Here is a 24,299-nt window from a genome sequence, read left to right as displayed (position 1 = left end):
AAACAAACAACAACATACAAACGAATTAGCCTCGCGCATAATACCAGCTCTATGCCTTCCTCTGATGAAGGATAATGTTACCACTGTGGGCATAGGGGAAGGGGTGAAAACCTGTGATAAAGGTGTGACTTGGAATGAGTGACACATATGGGTGTGGTCTATTCAGAGTAAAGGTATGGTATAAATTGTAGGTGGACCCTGCACTCACCTCCATCATGAGGAGACTTCGCAGCTCCTCTCTAGCCTTCACATGGTCCTCCTCACTGATGGTCTCTATCCTGCTCCTACCACCCAGGGTCCTCAGCAGCCGACGCCCAGGCATCTCTCCCTCATCTCCTACTGGCTCTATCGAGTCATGTGACCCAGTGCAGAATGCGCTACTATCGTCCGACTCTTGGCGCAAAAGGACCTGATCTCTTTGCGCGGCATCCTCCAAAGGTGGGGAGGGTTTGGATGATGGGCGGTCATCTTGAAGTATGGAGGATGGCAGAATTGGTTGGGGCTCGTGGGCGTGGTGCGTCACAGTGGGTGAAGATGAGGGAGCAAGAGATGAAAACATATCCTGCTCTGTGAGAGGTTGGATGGACTCCTCACACACACTCACTGCACGAGCCTCAGACTCACTATTGTCAATTGATTCAGCCTGGTCACACGAAATGGAAGGTTCATGCAATGTACCCTGGACAATGGAAGTACTTTCCTCATCACCACGGCAACCCTGTCTCTCCACATTCCCCTCCTCTTGTGTCTCTAATCTATTAGACACCTCAGGAAGGACGGAAGCTTCATCTGCTCCTTGATGAGTCTCCTCCTTTGTAGAATTGACGTTTGTCGGATCGATTTGGAATTTGCTTGTGACTCCTTTGTGGTCAGGTAGCTTACTTCCTGACTCTCTCTCCTCTTCTGTCCGACACCTATCCTGTAGGCCTTCTGAACTATTGCGAACACTTAAACTGCAGTCTCTCACATCCCCTTCGCTATAAAGCTCTTTGGGAGAACTCGCTGATGCAGGCAGTATGGAAGAAATGTTGGTGGAGTTCTCTAGCTGGAGCTCAGGACTGGTATGGCGGTTGGAGGAAGTGCTTGATAAGGTTATTTGGAGCGGACCACAAGCACCTGCATGAGTAGGTTCTGAGCTGATGATGCGGTGCACCTTCAGATGTTGTGGAGTGTCGGTAGAAGGTGGAGGGGCAGTGCCAGACTGCATTCCTCCTGAACATGTAGCCCTGTGTGTTTCCTGCTCAGTCTGAGATGGAATGACTTCTTGTTCTGTTGACACGGAGTGAGGTTCCCTGAAGTTCGAATCCACTGCTGCTGTCACGTGATCTAACCCCGGTAAAGCAGGATCGTCTCCTGTGACCATCTCCTGGTCTCTGTGTGCTACCCTGAGAGAGGAATGTGATTGCCTCTCGTCACTCCAAGTGGTCACGTGATGGGTCACATGATCAACTGTTTCTGCACTGCTAGAGTCCTGGTGCTCATAAATTACAGAGTCGCTAATTTTTCTCAGTACGTCAAGTCTTGAGGCAGTTCCCATGCTCATCGGTTCGGCGTGACTTTTGTAACTGTAGCACTCTGGGTCTACGCTCCTCATCTTTCGCAGCTTCGGTGGTCTCCTTCGCCCTGAGCTTGAGGTAATACTTGCTGTTCTCTGGTTTGTGAGCTCCTTGGATGTGGACTGGAGGGAGGACAGAATCTCGACAACATTTTTGGGTCCACTTTCCTCCTCCTTCTTCTCCAGGGGAGTTGGGTAGGTACACGCCCTATTCCGTTGCGAGTCCGTGCCTGGTATTGCTGTCACGATGATTGTGTCATCAAATGGCGAGTCCTCTAGCGACGCAGTCGAGGGAAGTTCCAGCGATTCTTGGCTTGTGTCTGGTACATCGACCCTCCCTGCAGATGTTCGCTCATCGTCTGAGCAAGCGGTTGTTGGTTCGACTCCGGGGCAGAGTAGTTCGATGGCCTCACCCTCAAAGCTGGTCTGGGTGAGTTTGGCGTCCGATGCGACAGTGGAAGCTTGGTGGGGGGATGATATTTCACCAGAGCTGACCCCTTCGTCAGCAAACCCGCTGCTGTCTGACTGAGTGCTCTCACTACGGCTCAGAGTTCCTGTGACAAGAAGCAGAAAAAAAAAGTCATGAAATGTGTCTGCAGTGTCTGCGGAATCCGCCCCCTCGACGTTTCGCGCTATAATTCTGTAAGGCGAGAAGGCTTTGTCGCGAGGCTTGTTGACTTTGTTTGTTCAAGTCTCACGCAACTTTTGAGACCAAATTTGCAACGTCTGCGCATACTTTTGCAAAGCCACGCCCATTTTTGTAACGGAATGTCTCCCCAAAACGGGCACAATTTTGTGATTGTGTGTACATTTCCTATGGAAAACAGTGCTCTGTCATGAAAGTCATAAAAACCTCATTATTTTTACAATTAATTACTTTCATTGATTAATTTTGTGCTAATTATGGTAGAAAAGTGGTCAGAGACAATTTCCAATGAAAAAACGAAGATAAAACAAAAGTTGAAAAAAAAAATACATAAGAAATTCTGAAAACAATAAAATACATAAGAATTGAAATGAGTTTTGGAAGTTTTTGTGATGTACAATTGTTGAATATGCTAAAACAGACATACAGATCAAAAATTAGACTCTCAATGCTTTTAATTAGGCTAAAATATGATCTTGAGCTTAATTTGCATAATTGATTAATTAAAATTAGAAATTGATTGTTTCAACAAATCTTAGGACACAATCTTGTAGATTATGACGCGGGTCTCACGCATGCAAAATTTCATTGCGATCAATGGCCGAGATCTCGAGGGGGGCGGAATCCATCGGTGGTGCGATCGCGATGAAATTTAAATATCTAAGGTTAGGACAATCCATTTGAATTGAGTTATACATCATTTTAAATGTTAGAGTCTGCTCTTTCAGAATCTGCCCTTGACTAAAAATCCATGTCTGGTGACTTTTTGTTGGTTTTGTGGTGCAGGGTCACATATTCTCAGTCAAGACCACTCCATCATGCCAAATAATAACCCAAGACAAATAATGAACAATTCTATACTTCAAGAGACCATGACTTCATGGGCATTCAAGAAAATTAATCATTATGAAAACAGGTCATTGCTATTGAATTTCATATGCCTATGGCCACGTTTTTAATAAACCATGTTACACGTACATCAGGGAATAATTTTCCAACTGAAATTTGATTAGCAATTTCACCTGATGAACAATATTTCAAATGGTATCCTGTACACTTCTATGGAAGAAAACTGTTACACAAAAGTCAGTTTGTGTAGCAGTGGTGTAAAAATGCATAGCAAATTGCGATGCGATACCAGGAAAATTATTCCCTGTATATGCAAACATAATGGAGTAAAACTATATGAGATGTTTGTGTCCAATTTTTTTTTTCCGACCTACCTTCTCGATGTAGATCCGCCTGAGGTGCTGGGGTTGTGGACCCGGCTTCTTCTATCATCTCCTGGTCTCCGCTGGAGAGCTGGAAAGCACATAGACAGAGGAAAGGAGAGAGAAATTAATTTTCTAGCCAAAACAAAAATGTACTGCTGCATTGTTTTACAGGACAGCTGCTCTTTCCTAAGACTGTCTCAGGTAATTGAGAACATAGTAAAACCTTACATGTAATACACTGCTTTAAGATGAAAGCAGATATTGATGTGTCAAACAAAGAGGCACGATGAGATTTCCTATGCAATTAGTCCTACCTACTAGGTTTGTTATGCAAACTTGCATTCTTTTTTTTTTATTTAAATAATAATTCATTAGCATCTTCCACTGATTTCACAACACTAAAGAGTGAGGCATACCTATCAAATGTGGCATGCCTGAATCGACTGATAGCTCATTCCACAACATTTTTTTTTCCTCAAATTTCAACAGATTACTGCACTTTCCTATTAAGCATGCACATAGTGTGAGTGGACAAAAAGAGATAACTACATTGTACTATTACAGCGTACTGTAAAAGTGGAAATTTTTATGGTGTTTACATTTTTTTAGCATTTTGTGCAACCAGAGAGTAGTGCAAAAATAAAAGCAGGCGAATATGTTTGCATGCCATATATTCCAATAATTGATCTCTTGATTCCGCAGAATTAAAACACGCGAAACTCTTCTTAACCGGTCGAGCATGAAAAATTAGTCGTGCGAAAATATCCACTTTAACAGTATGCCAATACCACCAGTGGCTTATTACTGCACAATTCCCAAGGCATTTTGAAATGATAGTTTTCAGAGGGTTAAACAAAAACTCGCTAAAAAGCAAGGCTAACAGTTGATGTCTTACCACTGATAAGGTGCCTTCCCATATTAATCGGATTTTATTCAGATGTCAAAGATATGCCTATGAATTGATTGCATCCTAGCCTTATCTGGATATATATCTGAACAGTCACTGAACTGTTACAAATGTGTGACGTTCAATCCTTCACACCGACTTTACTCAAGGATAATTTTATATCCAAAGGTTGGCTCTCATGAAGTCCTGGTGGACCTTTGCGGTAGAAATTATCCTGTCACTATCACAAATAAGCACCTCTGATAATTTCTATGAGTACATTCTATTAAAGAGGATTAGCTGGAACTCATGAATAAAATCTGCACAAAATCCAAAAGAGATCCCACAAATATGCCAACTGAGAGATAAATATATGAAACTTTTATCTTTGTTTTAAATAATAGACAATGCATTGCCAATATAATAATCAATTATGAATTCAGCAATCAAAAAAATTCTAAAACTCCTGCCACCTGAAAAAACAATCTAACGAACACAAATTAGCATCTACTAGGGTCTCATAGGAAAGAATATTTCGTATGAATTCTGCCTTTAACATTAACAATGAATAGCAAAAATTACGACTGAAGCTAAAACATTACGCCTGTGTTACGTTCTCTCCATTGGCTTCCTGTTGAAAAGCGAATTATTTTCAAAATTGCTCTTCTTGTGTATCAAGTGGTTCATTCAACTGCACCCGAGTATGTCCAGAATTCTTTATATTGTTATAACCCTCCTCGCAGACTTCGATCATCTACTTCCTTTTCATTTCAGATACCTAAGGTTAAGCATTCATGGGGAACTCGTTCTTTCTCCCACATTGGACCAAAAGTTTGGAAAGATATCCCTGTCACTGTTCGCCAGTCATCCTCTGTGGAATCATTTAAAACATCCCTAAAAACATATCTGTTTAATACGTTGTAGGAAACAAAAAAGTGAAGATGTCACATAATTCCTTTTTTTTTAAATCTCTCTCTCTCTCTCTTCTTTCTTTCTTTCTTTCTTCTCCTAACCGTAACCTAAAAAAGCGCCATGAGCATCTTTTGATGGACTGTTGCGCTATAGAAGTATTCACTATTATTATTATTAAAACATAAAAATGTGGCTTCTGGGACTTGAATGGTTAAACGGGCCAAAAGGTGATCAATAATAGAATGTATCACTGACATCAGTCTTCAACAAAGCAACATTCTATATTCATTATGTAGCATCTGCAAATGTGTACTCCCTAGCAATTATGATCAATGGTTGTAATAAAGATATATCATATTAAAATCATAATACTTTGGAATAGTCTGGTCTGCTTAAGTAAGAGATTATCAACTACAATGTACAAGTATGGGCACAATATCATGGTTTGAAGGTCCCCCCATCTTGAAAACAAGTTATTTTCAACTGAATGCCAGCCCTAATTCACCTCAATTGCCACTGAAGTAAATCAGATAAAATTCACAAAATCTACTCAAAACAACCTTACAGTCTTTCACTTAAGTTACCATGACAACATTGCTACGGCCATCTCTTCTTCATGACACGTGCGCATACGCACCACTCAGAAAGTGCGAGTCTCAGTTTCTATGGCACTCAATCACGACCAAGCCCTTGCACGTTGTACATGTGATTATCTGCGAGACTACTAATTCAAGGTGAGCAAATCTAACAAAATCATTGACTGGCAATGATAGTTTCCCTTTAAAGATGCAGCTAAAAATTCTAACCCAAATCATCTTTTTAAATGACCATAAATACAAACAAGAAACACAATTACAATAAAATATTGTAATTGATATACAAACAAATTATCTGTGCATCACATCTGCATCACTAAAAAGATACCCCGAGATGTCTTTGACGTAGCCGAGCGGGTACCGAGCCTTGCAAGAGACCATGACCTTTATCTCTCGTTCTAAAAAATAGAGATGTCAACACACCTATGATACTATGCTTTAATGCCATGTGCATTGCCAGCACATGTCATATGGGGCCAGATTTGGGTTAGAAGTTATGGAAACTATCACCTTATTGCGAACTTTCCCTTCAACTCTTCAGAATTGTGTAAACATTGTACAGTGTATATACACTGTGTGACAGTATCTCTTTTTATGCATACTATAATTTAACTTTAATCTGTAAGTTGAAGGCTCGATGATGAGAAATGAAAGCACACTTTTCTGTATATAAAGCAAAAGAATTGTAATCTCATATCTATCACTCAGCGCACTCACTCATGAATGGTACAAATGTAACTCCAAATATAGTAATCATTGTCACATTTTGTACAGATTCACTTTAAATCTACAGCATGTCTTTCCAATCTAGACACAAAACCCTGGTACAATATATCTTTATCAATATATAATAATTTATCTACAATGAAAGCAGACCAAAATATACAGCGTACTTCCAAACGAATGCTACCACATTCCTGTGGGTTTCCAATTAATAATACCCTGGTATTTTAAAAAGCATGCTTGGCATTTACACTTGTACAAGTACTAGTTCACAGTTAGAGAACATGTTATACAATTCACGGTACCTATACGTAACATGAAGGGCACAAAAACAACCACAGGAATCGAAACATCTTTTTCTTTTACAAGCAATAATGAATTGCTGCATATATCTAGGACACACGTTTCCAACAACAATGGTACAGGTATTTTTGCTCCTGTGTACATAGCACGGATCTGATCCCTGCTGGGCACGTCTAGGACAATTAATTTATTGATCTAAGTGGATGTGCATGCGTTTATGTACGATGGAAAGGCAGGAATCTCAACAGCACTCAAGAAGCAAAATGTCGAAGTTCATGTTTTGCGTCCAAAACTTACTCTTAGCTCACAAACACTTTCACAGCCAGTTTCAAGCGTGGAATGTATAGTATAGATCTTGAAGGTCAACATTGACCTCATTTGCTAAATAGTGATTTACAGGCCAACCTAGTTTTCCTTTCAACAAATGCTTTCAGTATGAAAATACTTGCTGACCCACTTGGCGGTTGGCATCAAACACAACCTACCTAAAACAAGCAAATCTTGTTTGAAGTGATGCTTTCATTTCAGACAGTTCTTGATGTAGTTTTGAGATTGACTTTGATCCTACATGTACACGTATATGTCTAGCAGGTTAGAAATGAAAACATCCAGATCATTCCTAGTCATATACTTTGACTGGATAAAGTTTAATCCACAGAATCTTGGACCCCTGCTACACCAAGAAAATTGCCGGCCTATATATTTTGGTGTAAATGCATGTGAGCCAAAGTGCGGTACCAAATGCAGCTCAGCTTTTGGTTAACGTCTTGAGGTACATGTACAGTGTAGCAATGGGCTGGCCTCAGCCCGCTGCCAAAAGCTCTAAAGTCAGGCAAAGAAGAACTAAATGTTTAAATACTTTGTTTGGCTATGAAGGAAACTGACAGAAATCAATGGAATACTATGGCTACCGACATATTGGTGTACTATTGGAGAATGTGGTGTAGAATTTTTAGTTCAGTATACAATACCTGATTGAATGTACAGCTCTGTGAAAGGTGTGGAACTAACAAGAGCTTGCACAGACAAGAGCTTTTTAGTAAGGATAAATGCTCCAAGATTGTAATATGAGGTTACAGGGTTGGTACAGTATTGGTGGAGATGAGAATTGGGCTTTTAACTTTTTACGAAATACCAAGAAAACACTTAGATGAAATAGTACAGAGCATACTGTTTTAAGAGGAATTCAAAGTTTATTTGATGAAAATTGGGTTTGGAACGACTAAAACATCCAAAAACAAAGTAAAACAAAGTGATTGTAATAAAAGGTGGGTTCCACACTTTATTAGAATCGCTCTGTTTTGGACATCTCAGCCATTTCAACACCAATTTTCATCAAATAAACATTGAATTCCTCATGGAATTACATGCTCTTTCATACTTCATACGAGTTTCATCATTATCTCACCAAAAAATACTAGAAACCTGAAATTAGGTCTCAACCAAAAACTATACGATCCCTTTAAGACTGCACTTACCTCTTCAAATTCCAGGGAGTCTTCCCTGGCATCAAGAAACAAGCCACGCAGGACCTTGGTCTGTTTACTTGGCAGGACTCTGCTGGGCACGATCTGTTCCCCGACCATTTCCAGCTCCTTGGAAGACTTCTGGTCAAGTGCCTTGTGAATCTGAGACACCTCATTCCGCAAGTCATGGGTTCGGTCATCCCTGGCAATGTTTGCGTTGGTGCTGTCTGCTTGGTTCCTTTGTATCCTAGCATTGTCCATCGGCTCAGGTTTGACCACATGCTGATTTCTGGTGTTGAGAATCCGTAGTGAGTTTTCATTCTCTTCGTCCAAGGGGGGCAGGGGGGCCGGAAGCACCACTTTAGTCCGAGATGTTCGCGTTCTCTGCGTATCGTTCTCATCGTCTTGTGTCTGCTGCCCTCTATCTGTCATAATAACGACATCCTGCATTGCACTCTCGCCGACCTCCTCCTGAACCCTGACCCGCCAGCTCTGCATGTTAGCGTGATTCGTGACGGTCGTCTCGGGGAAGACCACCTGACTGGTGTGAGAGAAGTTGTTATTTCGCTCGTCCGACCCGGTCCGAGTCGACGATCTTGTGCGATCCTCAAACCCCTCGTTGGCATTGGTGGGCGTGGACCCCCGACTGCTGGATGGGGAATGGTTCACGAACGTTGAACGGCGAAGGGCGGGGCCAAGACTCCGTAGTCCACCAACAAGACTGAAGCCTGGTGAAGAAAGGTGCAGAGTACTTTCTGAGATATCAATCATGGTCGCATGGATGTCAAATTATATTCCGCAGGTAATTTGATTGCTAAAATTATATACTCGGTACAAGATACAAGACAAATTTTACAAGAACTTATGCAGACAACATCCAGAGAACCACATTCCTTGGCTTGGGCAATAAAACTGCAGGAGAGAGCAAAAGGTAGTGTCTTACACAAGATATAATCTAAAATTTTTTTTGATAGGTCGGCATAAATTATATCTACCATTCATGCAGGATCCAACCACACATTGTAGTGCTGGAAAAAAATTGGATCACTGTACCTGGGCCACTGTAAACGAAATGGGCAAGTAATAAATGCACAATTCCTTTTGAAAAAGTATTAAAACAGAAGGGCTGTCCATGATGTTGTTACTGTAATGCCAGGATCATTATCCTAATAGTAGGTGACCTGGGGTAGAATTTGGCAAAAGTTACCTCGACAATGTCCGGACAATGCTCGGTATAGAGTTTCTTTAACAAGCAGGGTAAAGGAAGATTGTCTGGATGTTATATTTGTCACTGTAAGTCTGGTTTGAAAAGCTTTGCTAACCCGTTGAGGACAAGTCCCAAGTATACTCAGGCAGGTGTCTATGGGAAATGCGTGTTGTAGCAAAATCAGTCCGTCCTCAATGGGTTAAGATGAAGTACAATGTATTTATCAGAGGTTTATGAACATGTACATGTATGGTACTGTAGTATGCCAAATATTTCGCAATGTTGTTGTTTTCATGAATTCTGTGAATAGGGTGCTATTTGCGAATTCCAAAGTACTCGAAAATATTAACTCTGATCCCGACTTGAATGTGATGTGCACGCATAGGCCGACATTTCTCCGTTCAATACTGTACTCCATAATCGCAAATTTAACCACTCGCAAAATTGTCAGGAAATCCTGATTCGCCAAAATTTAGACTCGCTCAATTTATGGCATAAACTTTAGTCTTCCAAATATACAAGAGGGATTTCGTGCTGAATCTTGCTTTATTGGCATCTCTATTGGCATCTCATGCAATATCTCCTAAATATAAACTGAAAAGAAAACTTGTTTCTACAAAATTATTTTTCCTTCTGCTTTCCAAAGACTACCCACAAAACAATATTGGATTCAATTCAATCTGGTGCAAATGTATCTTGACTGGCTTAAGATAGAGGTGGCGTTATACTGTCCTGAAATTGACACAAGATGGCCATAAGAATATGGAATTTCAATTTTGTGTGAAGTTGGCTCCAAGCTTGGTCAAAAGCCAATCAACAGCTCAAGAAGGTACAATGCCTACAGAAGGTCACATAATGGCACTTGAGCCACTCTAGAAGGCTACACGAAGATATGAATCTTTATTAAGGGTACTCCAAGGACATAAAAAGGAAACATGCTGGCTATACATTGTAGATACACGAAGATTTTGCCACTGCTCACAAAGTTGCTGCTCGAGCTTGCGAAACTCCACCGCAGTTGTATAGTAATAAATTCAAACATTTCCTCTATGTGTCTATCTTTACTCAATTTTTAGACAGCGTGATGCCTGTATATCACAAACTCGAGAATGGCAGCATACGATAATAATAAAGTGCATCAGTCATTTCTTATACTTTACAATGCATTCTAGTGTCAGGAACATTGCACATGGTATATCACCATCGCAATACCAGCCTCTTTTTTTTTTTTTTTTTGGCTTGTATTGTATATGGTACACTCTTGAGCTTTGTACAGTCAACTGAATATCCTACCAGCACATAAATATACCCTTTAATAGCAAGCTATTGCAACATGGAAAATTCAATCCGAATAGAAAGTCGTCTTGACCCAGGCCAGTTGTATCAAAACAGCACATATACAACCTATAGATGCAAGCATGCACTATATCAGACAGCTACAATAGGGGCTGACCAGCACTGTTTCAATGTCAGTACTTCATCTGACATGTAATGCCCCCTATGGTCTGGTCGGAAATGTTATGTTGGTTACATGATTACAAAGTCTCTGGTGTAGCATTCCACATTTGTTTTAAAAAACAAACAAACAACCAATCAACAAAAATGTTTGGTGGCTGTAGGTACTTCATCTGACATGGCCCCCTGTGAGCTGGTCAGAATGTTATACTGGTCAAATGATTACAAAGTCTCCAATGTAGTGTTTCAAATTTGTTTTCTGGACAAAAAATGAACAAAACTGCTCTGTTAGTTTCCGACTGCGCATATCACGCAGTTATTAGGCGGCCAGGTAAGAATATCTGCTCAACAATCAAGTGGTTTGGGTCCAAGGTCGAGTGAGGACAAAATCCTTAAATGGCATAAGTTGTGTGTGACCATGTGCTGCAACTGATATGGGGAAAAAAAACACTGTTCCTCGGATAGGACCTTCTGTGTGTGACTGAAAGAGTCCCGGTCCATGCATGTTAAAGATCCCACTTCACATCTTGCAAAGTCGAAAGAGCACAGTATGAACCTGGGAAAGTGGTCTATCCATCCCTTTCCCACAGCTCAAATAAAAAACAAAACAAAACAAAACAGCAACAACAACAACAGCAACAACAACAACAACAACAACAACAACAACAACAAAACAGTCAACTGACTGTAAGATTATTCAAACTGCTGTCATGCTGAGAAAAAAGAAATTGTTGATTTTAACCCGTTGAGGACGGTTTGATTTTGCTACAACACGCATTTCCCATAGACACCTGCCCGAGTATACTCGAGACTCGTCCTCAACGGGTTAAGTGATATTTGTATGGGCGCGAATTTCTTACCATTTGTGCCATTTAACTCTTATTTCCACCAAATTCTTGCCTGAGGTTTGACTGTTACCATTCATTTCCTCTCTGTATTTTCTGTTTTATAGGGGGGCAATGTCCCCTTTTGACACTAACTGATCTCGACATTCTGGGATCAGAATGAGTACATATTACAAAATATCATGCAAGACACACGGGCACCTGGCTATAAACATCAGAACCCCTTACAGATTTCATGTTTTACAACGCAAGTGTCTGCGTCTGAGCTGGACCGAGTTCGAAAAATTTCACATACTGTGCAACACTTTGTAGGAAGTGTCTGTTCAATGTGGTTAGAATCCTGATGGAATCCAGATGTGATATCAGAAGAGAGAAAGAACATGAAAAGCTAATCTTTACCACATCCCCTTTCCAGCTCATCCATCTGGTTGAGGAAGGACTCCACTGAGATGCCGGCAGCTTGAGACGGTTGCTGCAGAAACCTGCTCGGGATGCGGTCCAGCGCATCCTTCTCTGGGACGCCACCAAACCCAAGGTTGAGGAGGAGCTCTTCCGGGTCATGTCGTGCAATAAGAAGGTCATCGATGCTGGAGTTGGTAGAACAAAATGGAACAAAAATCTCTATCAATCACAGCAGATGCACTTTCAGCTAACAAAATGCTGACCAGAGCCATAGAATGTTGTGCTTTGTGCACCAAGTGCTTTGAGCACCAAGACATATTGAAAAGATACTGTGTTTGTCATAATATTTGCTTTCTTTTTATGGTATGAAAAAATATAGATAGGGTAAATACAGGAGAAGAAAGTATTGAGTCAATTTATTGCAGTAATTCTTCACAATTATTCAAGGGAAAACCTCATCTCAGAGATTAGCTACATGACAGTTCAACTGTTTTTTTTTCCCCCAAGACCATAACATAACTTGTGTTGCTTAGTACATTTTTTTCCCATAATGAAACATATTTTCACATCTCACACTGTTCCTCCTACATATATTTATTATGGCATCATACAATTGTACAGTTGTAGATGACATCACAAAATGTGCAGCACTATTTGATAGTGCATAATCAGCTCATTACAAAGATTTATTATCGAGACACTATTTAAAGTGTAACTGCTATCTAGTTGACTTTGTCTTCATTCAGCAAAATCACCTCTGACACTACCATCATTATCACACCTGGGATCATAATCATCATTCCTATCACATCAACAACCATTATCACACCCTTTCTTTCTTCCTCATCATCATTATCATCATCATCATCATTATTATTACTATCATCATCATCATCTGTTTCCATTATGGTCAACTTTTGTTCATCACCATCACAATTACCATTTTCTTTGTTGTCTAACTACATGTACCATCATCGTCCTCCTCATCTTCATCATTATCGTCATCATCATCATCATCATCATCATCGTCATCATCGTCATCATCGTCATCATCGTCATCATCGCCATCATCGCTGTCATCATCATCATCGTCATCATGGCCACCTTTGCCATCATCAATATAAAAGCCAACATCATCAATATCTTGAATCAGCTCAGGAATAGCATCATCATCATTGTTGGTATTATTACCATCTTTAAATATACCACAATGCCATACCATCAAAAGTTTTGTAATAGGCCAACACCCCCTACTATCTTGGTACAAGCAAGACAAACAACAGCACCAAAGAATGAACAGCACATTAAAAGTATTTAAAAAAAATCATGATTTACAATAACTGATTATCAGATAGTCTGTAATTTTAGCAGAGCTGTTTGAGAAATGTGTAGAATCTGACATTTGCCATATAATCACTATTCCCCTAGCTTTGTACTCACTTTTTTTTCTACAATGTGGAGCTAGCTGTCAGTAAATATCACACTATTTCCCAGGTTTCACAATACACTATCAGCCAGTTTGTACTGCTTGTATGAAACAAGACCCTGGAAAAGTTACACAATTTTTTTTATATCCTTTAAATAAAATGCACAATGGACAAATCCAGTGATGCAAGAGGGAAACGGGACACGCCTCTGCATATCAAATGAAACTGGCATTTTGCAAATGATGTCAGTCTGTTCAGTGCCACTGTGATTTGTTTTCCCCCGAGTGCTCATGAGTATTGTTATGGAGTGGCATATCACAATGCTATCGCGAGACGTTGGGGATCTACCGGTATATTTTACAATTTTCCTGCCAATATGACATGAACTGATAAACACAGTGAATCTATATCATTACGCTAACCTTTACAATGACAAACCTTGTTTTCCAGGTTGTCCACATTCCCATCACTTCAACAAATTTTGTTTTGAAGATGTATTTTACAGCAAAGCTATCATTGCTGCCTTTAAATACACCTAATGGTGAAATTCAAGGGTACAATGTAGCCTATAAAAAACTGTACTATAAGGAATGCAATTAAAGGGATGGTACAGTATTGGTGGAGATGAGAATTGGGCTTTTAACTTTTTGCGAGATACCAAGAAAACACTTACGAAATAGTACAGAGCATACCATTCGAACAGGAATTCAAAGTTTATTTGATGAAAATCGGGTTTGGAATGACTGAAACATCCAAAAACAAAGTAAAACAAAGCGATCATAAAAAAGTGTGGGTCCCACACTTCATTAGAATCGCTCTGTTTTGGATATCTCAGCCATTTCAAAACCAATTTTCATCATATAGATGTTGAATTCCTCATGGAATTACATGCTCTTTCATATTTCATAAGAGGTTTCTCATTATCTCACCAAAAAATTTTATAAACCTGAAATTAGGTCTCAACCAAAACTATACAATCCCTTTAAATACTATAGACAAATACTTAGAAAAGACTACCTGACTCGCCTACTAGGATACACGCAACAACAGAGTTCAATGGTCTCTTTAATATATTGGCCTTTATTATTAAATGTTATAAAATGGGTTCAATCAGTTGTTACAAGTGCGTCGCGCGCTACTATACGCGCTGTCAATCCTGTAAACAACTTCTAGTTTGGGCTGCCGGCCGGCCTTTCTTGTGTGCATAACATGTGTGGCGTACGTATACTCGTATACGTACAGTACTTATTATGTGCGGGATTTCCGAGTGCGACGTGCGTAAGCGTTTGGGACGAACATCTTCGGACATCTTGACTCTTTGACCCACAAAGGTACGTGAAAAATGCTGTTAGTTTTTGACCCATTTTATAAAACAAATGATGCACAGGATTATTTCGTGGCGTTAATGGAGATGCAGCTCACTCTCGGGTATTTACAATGTAGTGCAACATGCACTACAACGCACTCTATCCTGTGCATCATTTGTATACTAACACACTGTATGATATTGTTTTTGCTGTACTTTTTTTCTTTCTTTGTATTCAATACAATTAGATAAATTCCACAATTGTTTGAATCATTGTGTGAATCATATCAAGGACATCACAGTCTTCAACATTCTTGCATATGATACAGAAAATAAATTCCTTCTTTAGAAAAGACTAAAAATGGGGTACACATATTCTTGGTTTTTTCATATAAACAGCACTTTATGTGAAAATGCATCGAATAAAACAGTACAATTAGTCTGCACATACATGCATGTTTTTATCTGAACATCCAAAGCTGTACGTCCAATTTTCTTGAAATCTACCTGTTTTGTTTGTCTGATATTAATCTTTCACCTAAAGTCAACTTGATCAGAGTACGGATTGTGCACTTTACGACTGACATTTTATGGCAATTCAGGCTTATATAATACCTTGTGTTATTCATTATCACTACCATTCAGGTACGCGGCAGCCATAAAATTTATAAAAAAGCAAACAGTATGTGGTTATAAGTTGGAAGTAAATTATTTCTAAATTTATCTTCTTCTTTTTTTTTCTTTGCCTTTCAAATGACACTCAGAATATGAGGTGTGATAAAATGTCATAGAAGCCACAGTAAGCTGTATCTTAAACAATTCATAATTTTATGCATTCATACACTGCACTTTATGATCAGGACCTTGTCACTGTCATGTGTGACTGTTCTGCATACAATGTGAGTAGCATTTTATAATGACAATACAATGTACAGTCTGTACGTGTTGTAGAGAGAGGCAATTGGGCACACAAGGGAGCTATGAAGAGACATCATACACAATGGCTGCAATTCTCAAAGGTAGTTTAAATCTAGTCCATGAATTACACAAACTTTGACCGTGTTAAGCCGCACATGGTATATGTGCTGACGTGCATGTTCAAGGTATACAATGTCTTCTTGCACTTGTTTTAGTCCATGGAATTCAACCCATGGATCTGACTCAAAGTAAAGAATTTGGGCCAATGAGATAAAGAGCCGGTAGGATGGACTCTTGTCAGATCCAATCCTTTTCAAACTTGTGCAATTACCAAATGCAATACCCTCATCCCGCCATTTCAGGTTATTAGAGGCATCATTTGACCAGAGTGGATGTACAAAGCTTTGGATGAGATTCCTCTCATGTTCAAGACACAAAATGATAGTTTTAATAACAATTTCTATGTAAGTCACAATCAGTTGAAGTAAAGAATTCTGCACACAAAATTTGATAGCACACTTTTCTGTGTACAATTAACACACTCCCCCACCTTTTTTCATTCTTTCCTTTTCCAGTGGACCTTTTCCACAACTTCACTCTTTATGGTACACGTACACAGGGCAGGGAGCATTCCTGTTTAATCTCAATGCAACTTGGTGCAGCTTCATGAGTCATCCAATATCATATCAATGTGTGCAGCAATCATGTGATTTGAAAGAGAATCCATGATTGCTTGTTGCGGACACATATATCTCATCCCGCGGCAAGAAAACTCAAATACTGGGCTTGTACATACTATAATCCTCATAATCAGATCACTAGCCAGGGACGACTGATGTGCTTTGCAAATCATGCAAGCTGCTTTTTTTTCATGCTCAGAAACAAATTAGTCTTACTGAACTTGTTATAAAGCAATCAAGGGCAAAAGTATTTTGCACATACAAACTGTACGTGAAGAATTTATTTCAGGAGTCTCGTGAATTGAAAAAAAAAATATGGCAATGATAATGGCATATATAATGGCAGTGGAAAGAGAAAGAGAGGGAGGAGTAGAAGAAGAAAAAACAAAAACATTAAGGAACCATGACCTTAACCAAACTCATCTGCAATACACAAGATAATTTTGGGTAGCTGGTTTTTTATGTGAAGTTGTTGTTTGTTTGTTTGTTTGTTTTTTCTACAGTACTGTTTTTGGTGAGACCAGCAGAGTAGTCATACAGTGTAGCACCTTACCTAGATACCCTTTGTAAGGGGGGTTTAGGGCCACAGTTACCCCTCCCTGTAACTGCAGCTCCCAATACATCCAGCTTCCCCGCATCAAAGTCAAAGAAGTTCTCCTGGCAGCTGGAGAACCAGTTTCGACGCCCCGCTGTGTTGAATCCCTCGCTGACGATAAACACCTCATCCTCATCGGGGCTTGGCATGGGGCAGTCCGTTTCCGAGGCGACCGACTCCATCGTCGCCATCTTCTTTGTCCCAGGGCGTCAAGTCAAGTCAAGGCAAGCTGCCGGCATCGATTCCTCAGAGAATTCCCCTTCGAGGATGACTTGGAAGAAAGCTCCAGGTATGACGAGTTGTCATGACGATCCACACTGAATGCTGTGCTCCTGATATTCATTCTCTCATCCTACTCCTATTCTCCATCATCGCCACCAGAAAAAAAAAAAAAACGATCCCCTCTGTAAACAGAATTAGAGCTATATCATGACACAGTCATGGGAACCTGCCGATGCACTTCAGCTTTGAGGCGGACTGGCACCCAGATCACTTGTGTACACAAGAAAAAGGGCAAACTTGGGATTGGCATTAACACCTGGCAAACAAGACCATCACATGAACCGGGACATCAACTACAGTCTTATATGTTTAATTGCCGTAACGTGCGAGAAGGCTCGTTTTGCAGAGTAGAAAATTTCCTCTTTCAATCAATGTCACGATCAAGGAGTTCACTGACAATGCAAAATGCCACAAACTCTGCAGAAGCAACCCTCCAAAAAACTCTCCTCGCACGAAAACAATGGCCACACAAACATACAATGGAACGTGTACAGCTTTAAATATCTATGATATCCACACACAAGTCATACAGGCACAGTTTCCATTATGGAAACAAAAGAAAAGTAGAAGAAACGTAAATGTAGAGCTGGGTTAATTCTATTCCTAGTTAATCATAGTAAAATGATGTGTAATAAAGAAACAATGTAGTTTCTTCAACCTCAAAGAAATTCTTGCTAGGGTAGCTAGCCAACTGGCATAGAACTGTCCGATTACGTGTAGGAAGAGGGAAGACAGAAAAAGGAAGTTATTCCATAAGTCAAGAGAGGAAAGGATAAGAGGAAAGAAAATAAAGAAGATCAGCAAGAGACAGAGGGATACAGAAAAGGCGAGAAGGGTGGGGGGGGGGGGGGGAGAGGGAGGGGAGAGAGGGGGAGAGAGGCAAAACATATGAAAGCAGAGAGGACACAAAACATGGGTCAGATAGTGATGTAGGAGAGATGGGGTAAGGGAGAGAGGGGTGGGGGGGAGGAAGAGAGAAAAAAGGAGCAAAGGGCAAAATGAGACAAAAGGAAAGAAGCCTTTAATACCGGTTCAAGGTCATTGACTCTATTATGATGTCATAATGCAAAGTTGTCCCTTATCAATCATTGAGCTGCAAGCATACCAGCACTGCGCTATTATATTCCTGCAGGATTTGAAACCTTTCACGGCCCAGCCTGCCAGCCTATGGTGCACAGTCAAATCCAAAGTGGGAAGTTAGAACAGTAAACTGACTGCCAGAATATACACCATGTAAGTACATGTATGTGATGCATCCATTTCAATCAGGATATTTAGAAAGAGAGAGAGAGAAAAAAAATGCAAGAATAGAAAATGCCATTCAAAGTTATAACTATGCAACATCAAACACTGACTGTACTGTAAACCAAACCTGTCCACTGCATTCCGAGCTATAACGTCATAACTTGACCACAAAAATGAATCTCACGAAAATCACTGACGAATCTTGCTTAACCTCTACAATCATATATTAGATAAGACAAATTCCCATGTATTTAATGCATGACACAAGTAGTACCCGTAGTTAATGACTTCATAATGCCTTGGTGTAAGAGACAGGTGCACCAATCAAGTGACCCACACAGGAGTTAACATTTCTATCAGCAGTGATTAAATTTGGTATGCATCAGCCGACTGAAACTTTGCACTTCCAAAATACTTTCCTTTCAGCAAACTTTTCAAACTCGACATGTCCCTTCCATCAGCAATGTGTATTGCATGTAACGTGATAACAGAAACATTCAAACAGAGGACAAAGCTTTTCCAAAATTTGTTGCGATCTCATGGCACTTCTTCCTATTCAATGACTCCCATACTAGTCAACAAGAAAAAACTTCCACTTGCTGTTATGGACATTCCATTGAGGTTGGGTAGGTCAAAATCACGGGCATACTTGTCAAAGTCAGAGCTAGCCTATCCATCTGGTCACTCATGAAGAATGGTCAAGGGGGAACCCCCTCATAATACTTTGCCGGCTGTTGGACCTTCTGCTACACGCAGGCCAATAAAAACACCCAGCTGGCTTCGCTGCAATGACAATAATATACAGCAGGAAGTACATGTACATGTATGCTGTTTTGGGTCCGTACCAGTATACATGAACTGCACGCTTGAAGAGCAAAGTATGATAAAAGTCATGAATGCGAAGTCAGCGGCCCGTCAACTCACAATAGTCACAAATGCGAAATCAGCTGTCCGTAAAACTCACAATAATCAAGATGGTACAGCTAATGTCGGATCAACTACTGCTAGTAGCAGTCCAAATGTTGCATGCTAATCCAGATTTTATTCTATAATGAAATCTTGTGTTTTCTTCCCCTCCTTCTGCTTGGAGTCCTGGAGACTCATCCGACCACTTTTTCTACTCCACACCCGCTGACGAGTAGAAAAGAAATCCCTCACCAAGAGCAATGGTTGTAAATCAATGAAACGATATGTGATATACCACCAAGAAAGAGAGAAGAGAGAGACACACAGACTGACAGACAGACAGGCAGACAGACAGACAAAGCCGTAGCAGTCACAGAGAAACAGATGTGACACATCCTGCACGACTTGGTGGTGATCGACAACTACAGAAAGAATCCGCAAACTTGAGCAGCCACCATATTGCTAGATCCTGCCGACAATATTTCCCTGTAATGCCCTTCAATATTGCATGTCACAAATACAATTGTATGTCACACAAAATAGCCCAAACACACTCATAAAAATATAAGCTAAGAGTCAATAATCACACAATCAAACTTGCACAGAGCATGGGATGCACCCACGCAAATTTTGTCAGATTGATCACTGGACCTTGATATCTTGACTGAAATCAAAATACCAGAGATTTGCAATGAATGAGCGAAAGAGGCGTTGCCAAAAAAAGAAAAAGAAAATGGATTTACTGTAGGAGCATGACCTGGTCATAGTCAATCTTGCATTAAAAAAATCAAAACAAGAATGCCAGAGCCGATAATTTAATGTCTCAGTATTTACATTTCTTAATAAAGTTTTGATTCTTTCGGCCAAAATGTAGAGTGTTGTATGAACAGCCTGCTGTGTATGCACGCATGGTTTGTAAAAGAAACAAGACAAGACAAAACAAAACACACACACACACTTGACAACAACACGAAAAAGACTGCTGAGCAATATCAGAACACAGCACCTGCCACTCAAAATGAATATCAATACAAGTTTTATCTCTTATAACTACAATAATGTACATGTGTTTACATTCTTACAAGCTTCAGCTGTTTTAAACTCTTCAAGTAACTCTAAAATACACTGTTAAAAGTTCGGTTCATTTTGTTGATAGTGACCTGGAAATACTGTTTATATCTTACATACAGTTCAAATGAGATTCTGTGCTTCCACAGTTACCCTGCCACTGAACACTACATGTACATTAATAGCCCTAAAAATGAGACCATGATCCAATTAATAAATAAAGTCCACTTATAACAACTGGTAATCCTCAAAATACAGTCAGATGTAAACAGGTGTCTTTATTCCCAGCCCTTTGCATGGGGGAAGAGGAAGAACCTACTTGTTCTCCACTAACTGCTAACCTTTACATAAAGGCCTTGTGGCATACACATAGTAGGCTTTAACTCTTTATGTGCCACATTCGCACGTCTGACTCAGTCGACGGCCTGCCAACTTCGCATATAATTCTCAAATGCACAGACCCACCCAAACCGATCGATAACTCACCAAATGCCACAATACAATGAAAGCATTTCTTGCGCTTTCGTTACTTTCACATATACATGTAGCTTGCATTTTATGTTGTGATTGATTAACAAGCAGTGTCCATACTGGATTTGCAAGTAAATTTTACGTTTCTGTCACTACTTTGTGTGCAAAAGTCATGCCTTTACAGTAATTTAGCTGCTAGTCATTTGAAAGAGAAACAATCATAGATTTGTCATACAATTTACATCACAGCAAAGCTTGGCAATTTTTCTACAACTCTACTCACTAATAACTATGTCCAGCTTAACAGAAATCTATGGAAGTAACATAGATTTGAAAAGCATAATGTTTTCTCATTCTCAAAGCATGGCAACATTGGTGGCTCAGAATAATGTGGCACACTGGGGGTTTCCACCATGGCACATAAAGAGTTAATATTCAATGTTGCATGTCCTACTTGAGACTAGTCAAGGCAAGCCAAGGGAATGGGTGAAGACATGAAAGAGGTTTTATCTGCCAAAGGGCCTTTCCAAAATTGAGTTTTAATTTCCCATGTTTTGAACTTATATTTCCCCTCCATTTCTAAAATGGCAGAGGTCTAATCAGAAAGTTTATTATTCAAAGTACCCTGAGTCAGTACAGAGACCCTATGCTCTGGAAGATGACAATTCTTTGTTCAACTGCAACGACAAACATCAGTCTTCTTGATGGACAAGGGAAGAGTGTGATGTATGGTGGAATTGCCTTATATGACTCACTTTGCATACAATTCTCTGTACTATCAATAGAAAGTTATCTTTTGATAAATGAGGATGTCATGTCATCAAATACTAGTATAACAGTTATCCTCATTTAACCCTAATCCCACCAGGTTTTTGGGGGACTTGAAACCACCGGGGGGCCTTTTTGGCTCCCCTTCAGATCTCGGTTATGGATGGTGCGATCCTCACGAAAATTTGCACTAAGGTAGAGGCCAATGTAATCTACAAGACTGTATAGTTAGATTTTTCAAATTTTAATTTATGTATTTTATATTAACTAATTTATGCTAATTTATGCAAAATTATTATTTTTCTGCCTATAAATAAAAAAAAGAAATACAGTTCCAAGACTTCTAATTTTTGGTGAACATATTCTTTTCAATATCTCTCTCCTGAGGGGCCCACACTCTACAAGCTTCGTCTTTTTAGTGGGTCCCTCCGTTTTTCGCCTTGTGTACGTTGATATTCAACTTTACTTTAATTTACTTCAGGCATTGTAATGTATCTTTGTAATGTATCTGCAAGTATACAAGTACTGTTTTACTCTGTTAAACTCACTTTGCTTGTTTGTTTGTTTGTTTGTTTTTTTGGTACGATTCTTATCACTGAAGAAAGAGTGATGTATGTTATGTTATTTTTTTTTACTGTCGAGAAACGGAATAAACTTGAACTTGAATATCCTTAATAATTATATTGAAGCAAATATTCGTCTTCATAATCATTTCTTATAAATGTATTTTATTGTTTATTGAATTTCTTATGTATTTCCTTTTTTCCTTTTTGTTTTTGTTGTTTTATGTCAAAATTTGTCGCAGAAACTTTTTAAAGCATAATCAGGCTAAAATAAATCATTATCAGCCATTGAAAGTAAAAATATTTATTTTTATGAATTAACTGCAAAAACACAATTTACATTGGATTTGTACACAAAATCATGTTTTTGAGCAATTTTGGGGTCAACAAATTTTTTTCAAAGGGGCGTGGCTTAAAAACAGTATGCCAGGGAGTGACAAATTTGGTCTCAAAAGTTGCGCGATACTTGAAAGAAAAAAGTCATAAAATGTTGCGGTGAGAGCATCACGCGTTGCGGGATAATCAGGCGAAACGTCGAGGGGGAGGGCCAAAATGCCCCCCCCCCCCCCCCCCCCCAGTGGGAATAGGGTTAAGAATCCAGTCAAGAAACCCCCTTTTATGGCAACATAAACAGCTCTGAGGGGTCTAGGGCAATTACCTCCTGGGTAAATTACCAACCCCCCTAACCCTAGACCTACTGTAACCCAAACCCTAGAACCTAATCCTAGCCATATATTCTAGCCTTATCATTGATCAGTATGTATATGTACAATTTTGTAGCTGGGAAGGGGGGGGGGGGGGGGTAACTGCCCTGATACAGCTCTGAGCCCTAAATACCTCAGAAAATAATTGATGATGAAGAAACAATCTGTAAATTTGGACTGGTTAATCAATGCTCAGCTGGTACAGTACAATACTAAACATGGATGATGCATCTTGTACGTACATCATTCATCAATACCTGGTTTGAAAGGTTGGGCAGATCCAACTTTTAAATAGCCTTGTGGATCGTGTCATTTGGTTGGACATCCTTCCTTTGCCTTGTCATATTCCACTGTAACCACAAGAAGTCATGTGGCGTATTATATACACCTCATACCCGTGATCTGATACTGCTGGTAAATTGTTACACCCTTCTGACCTCATCAAGATGACTTCAAAAAAGTTTGCAAAATCTTAGTGATTGTGTTGCCTCTTTTTAAAAATCATGTCTAAAATCTGTTCAACTTTTATTTTCAATCAGAAAATATAACAAATTTTAATTTATTCATCTATATTAAAAGTGAAGACAAACCCCACAACATATGATTTTGAGAAATACTAATATCGCATGTGAAAACTCATTTTCATATACAAAACGTAAGTGCACCTTTAAGCAGTGTATGGGAATATTGTACTGCCTGTACCATCATTTGCAATCTAAAATTTTGTAATAAAACTGGAAAACAAAAAGCAACAGCCATAAACCTAACACAATGTCATCTTTATTTCTTGCCCGAGGTAAAATGCTGAGGTATCGTTCCCTTCAATATCGCATCTTTCAACCCAAGAGAATTGGGGGACATAGTTACACAGTGTGAGAATTTGGAGACACACAAAGTGTCCTCGCTAGAGGCATAGCAATTAGCGGGCAACTTGGCTAAATCTGCTTAGATAATGACGACTCTCTAGTCGAAAGTTCTAATTACCATGTTCTGCTTCCCCCTTCCCATTGTCTCTGCTCCTTCTGCCTACTCAATGTTTTTCTCGCATCAAAAAATGACAAACTCCGGCAGTAATCTTCTCATCATAACTGTCACAGAAAGAAAGTAGTTGAGTACACCACAATCTCATTTCGATGAACAAGTGTATCTCAAAGGG

At 39.6% G+C, this 24,299-nt stretch overlaps 1 protein-coding gene across 1 annotated transcript in view; it reads right to left on the bottom strand.

Moving 5' to 3' along the window:
- Positions 1–24,299, bottom strand: part of LOC139711513 (uncharacterized) — a 106,757-nt gene that overhangs the window by 12,247 nt on the left and 70,211 nt on the right. The window contains exons 8-11 of the mRNA XM_071623389.1: positions 12,208–12,395; positions 8,314–9,029; positions 3,425–3,503; positions 209–2,109 (exon numbers count right to left, since the gene is read on the bottom strand). Of these exons, the coding sequence (XP_071479490.1) occupies positions 209–2,109; positions 3,425–3,503; positions 8,314–9,029; positions 12,208–12,395 (2,884 nt within the window). The remainder of the gene's footprint in view (positions 1–208; positions 2,110–3,424; positions 3,504–8,313; positions 9,030–12,207; positions 12,396–24,299) is intronic.

This window comes from Diadema antillarum, unplaced genomic scaffold (genome assembly GCF_040938485.1).
Source record: "Diadema antillarum isolate AM-2024a unplaced genomic scaffold, OU_Dant_1.0 seq00001664_RagTag, whole genome shotgun sequence".
NCBI lineage: Eukaryota > Metazoa > Echinodermata > Echinoidea > Diadematoida > Diadematidae > Diadema > Diadema antillarum.
Note: the sequence above shows the minus strand (reverse complement) of the source record. Positions and strands in the feature narration are given on the sequence as shown.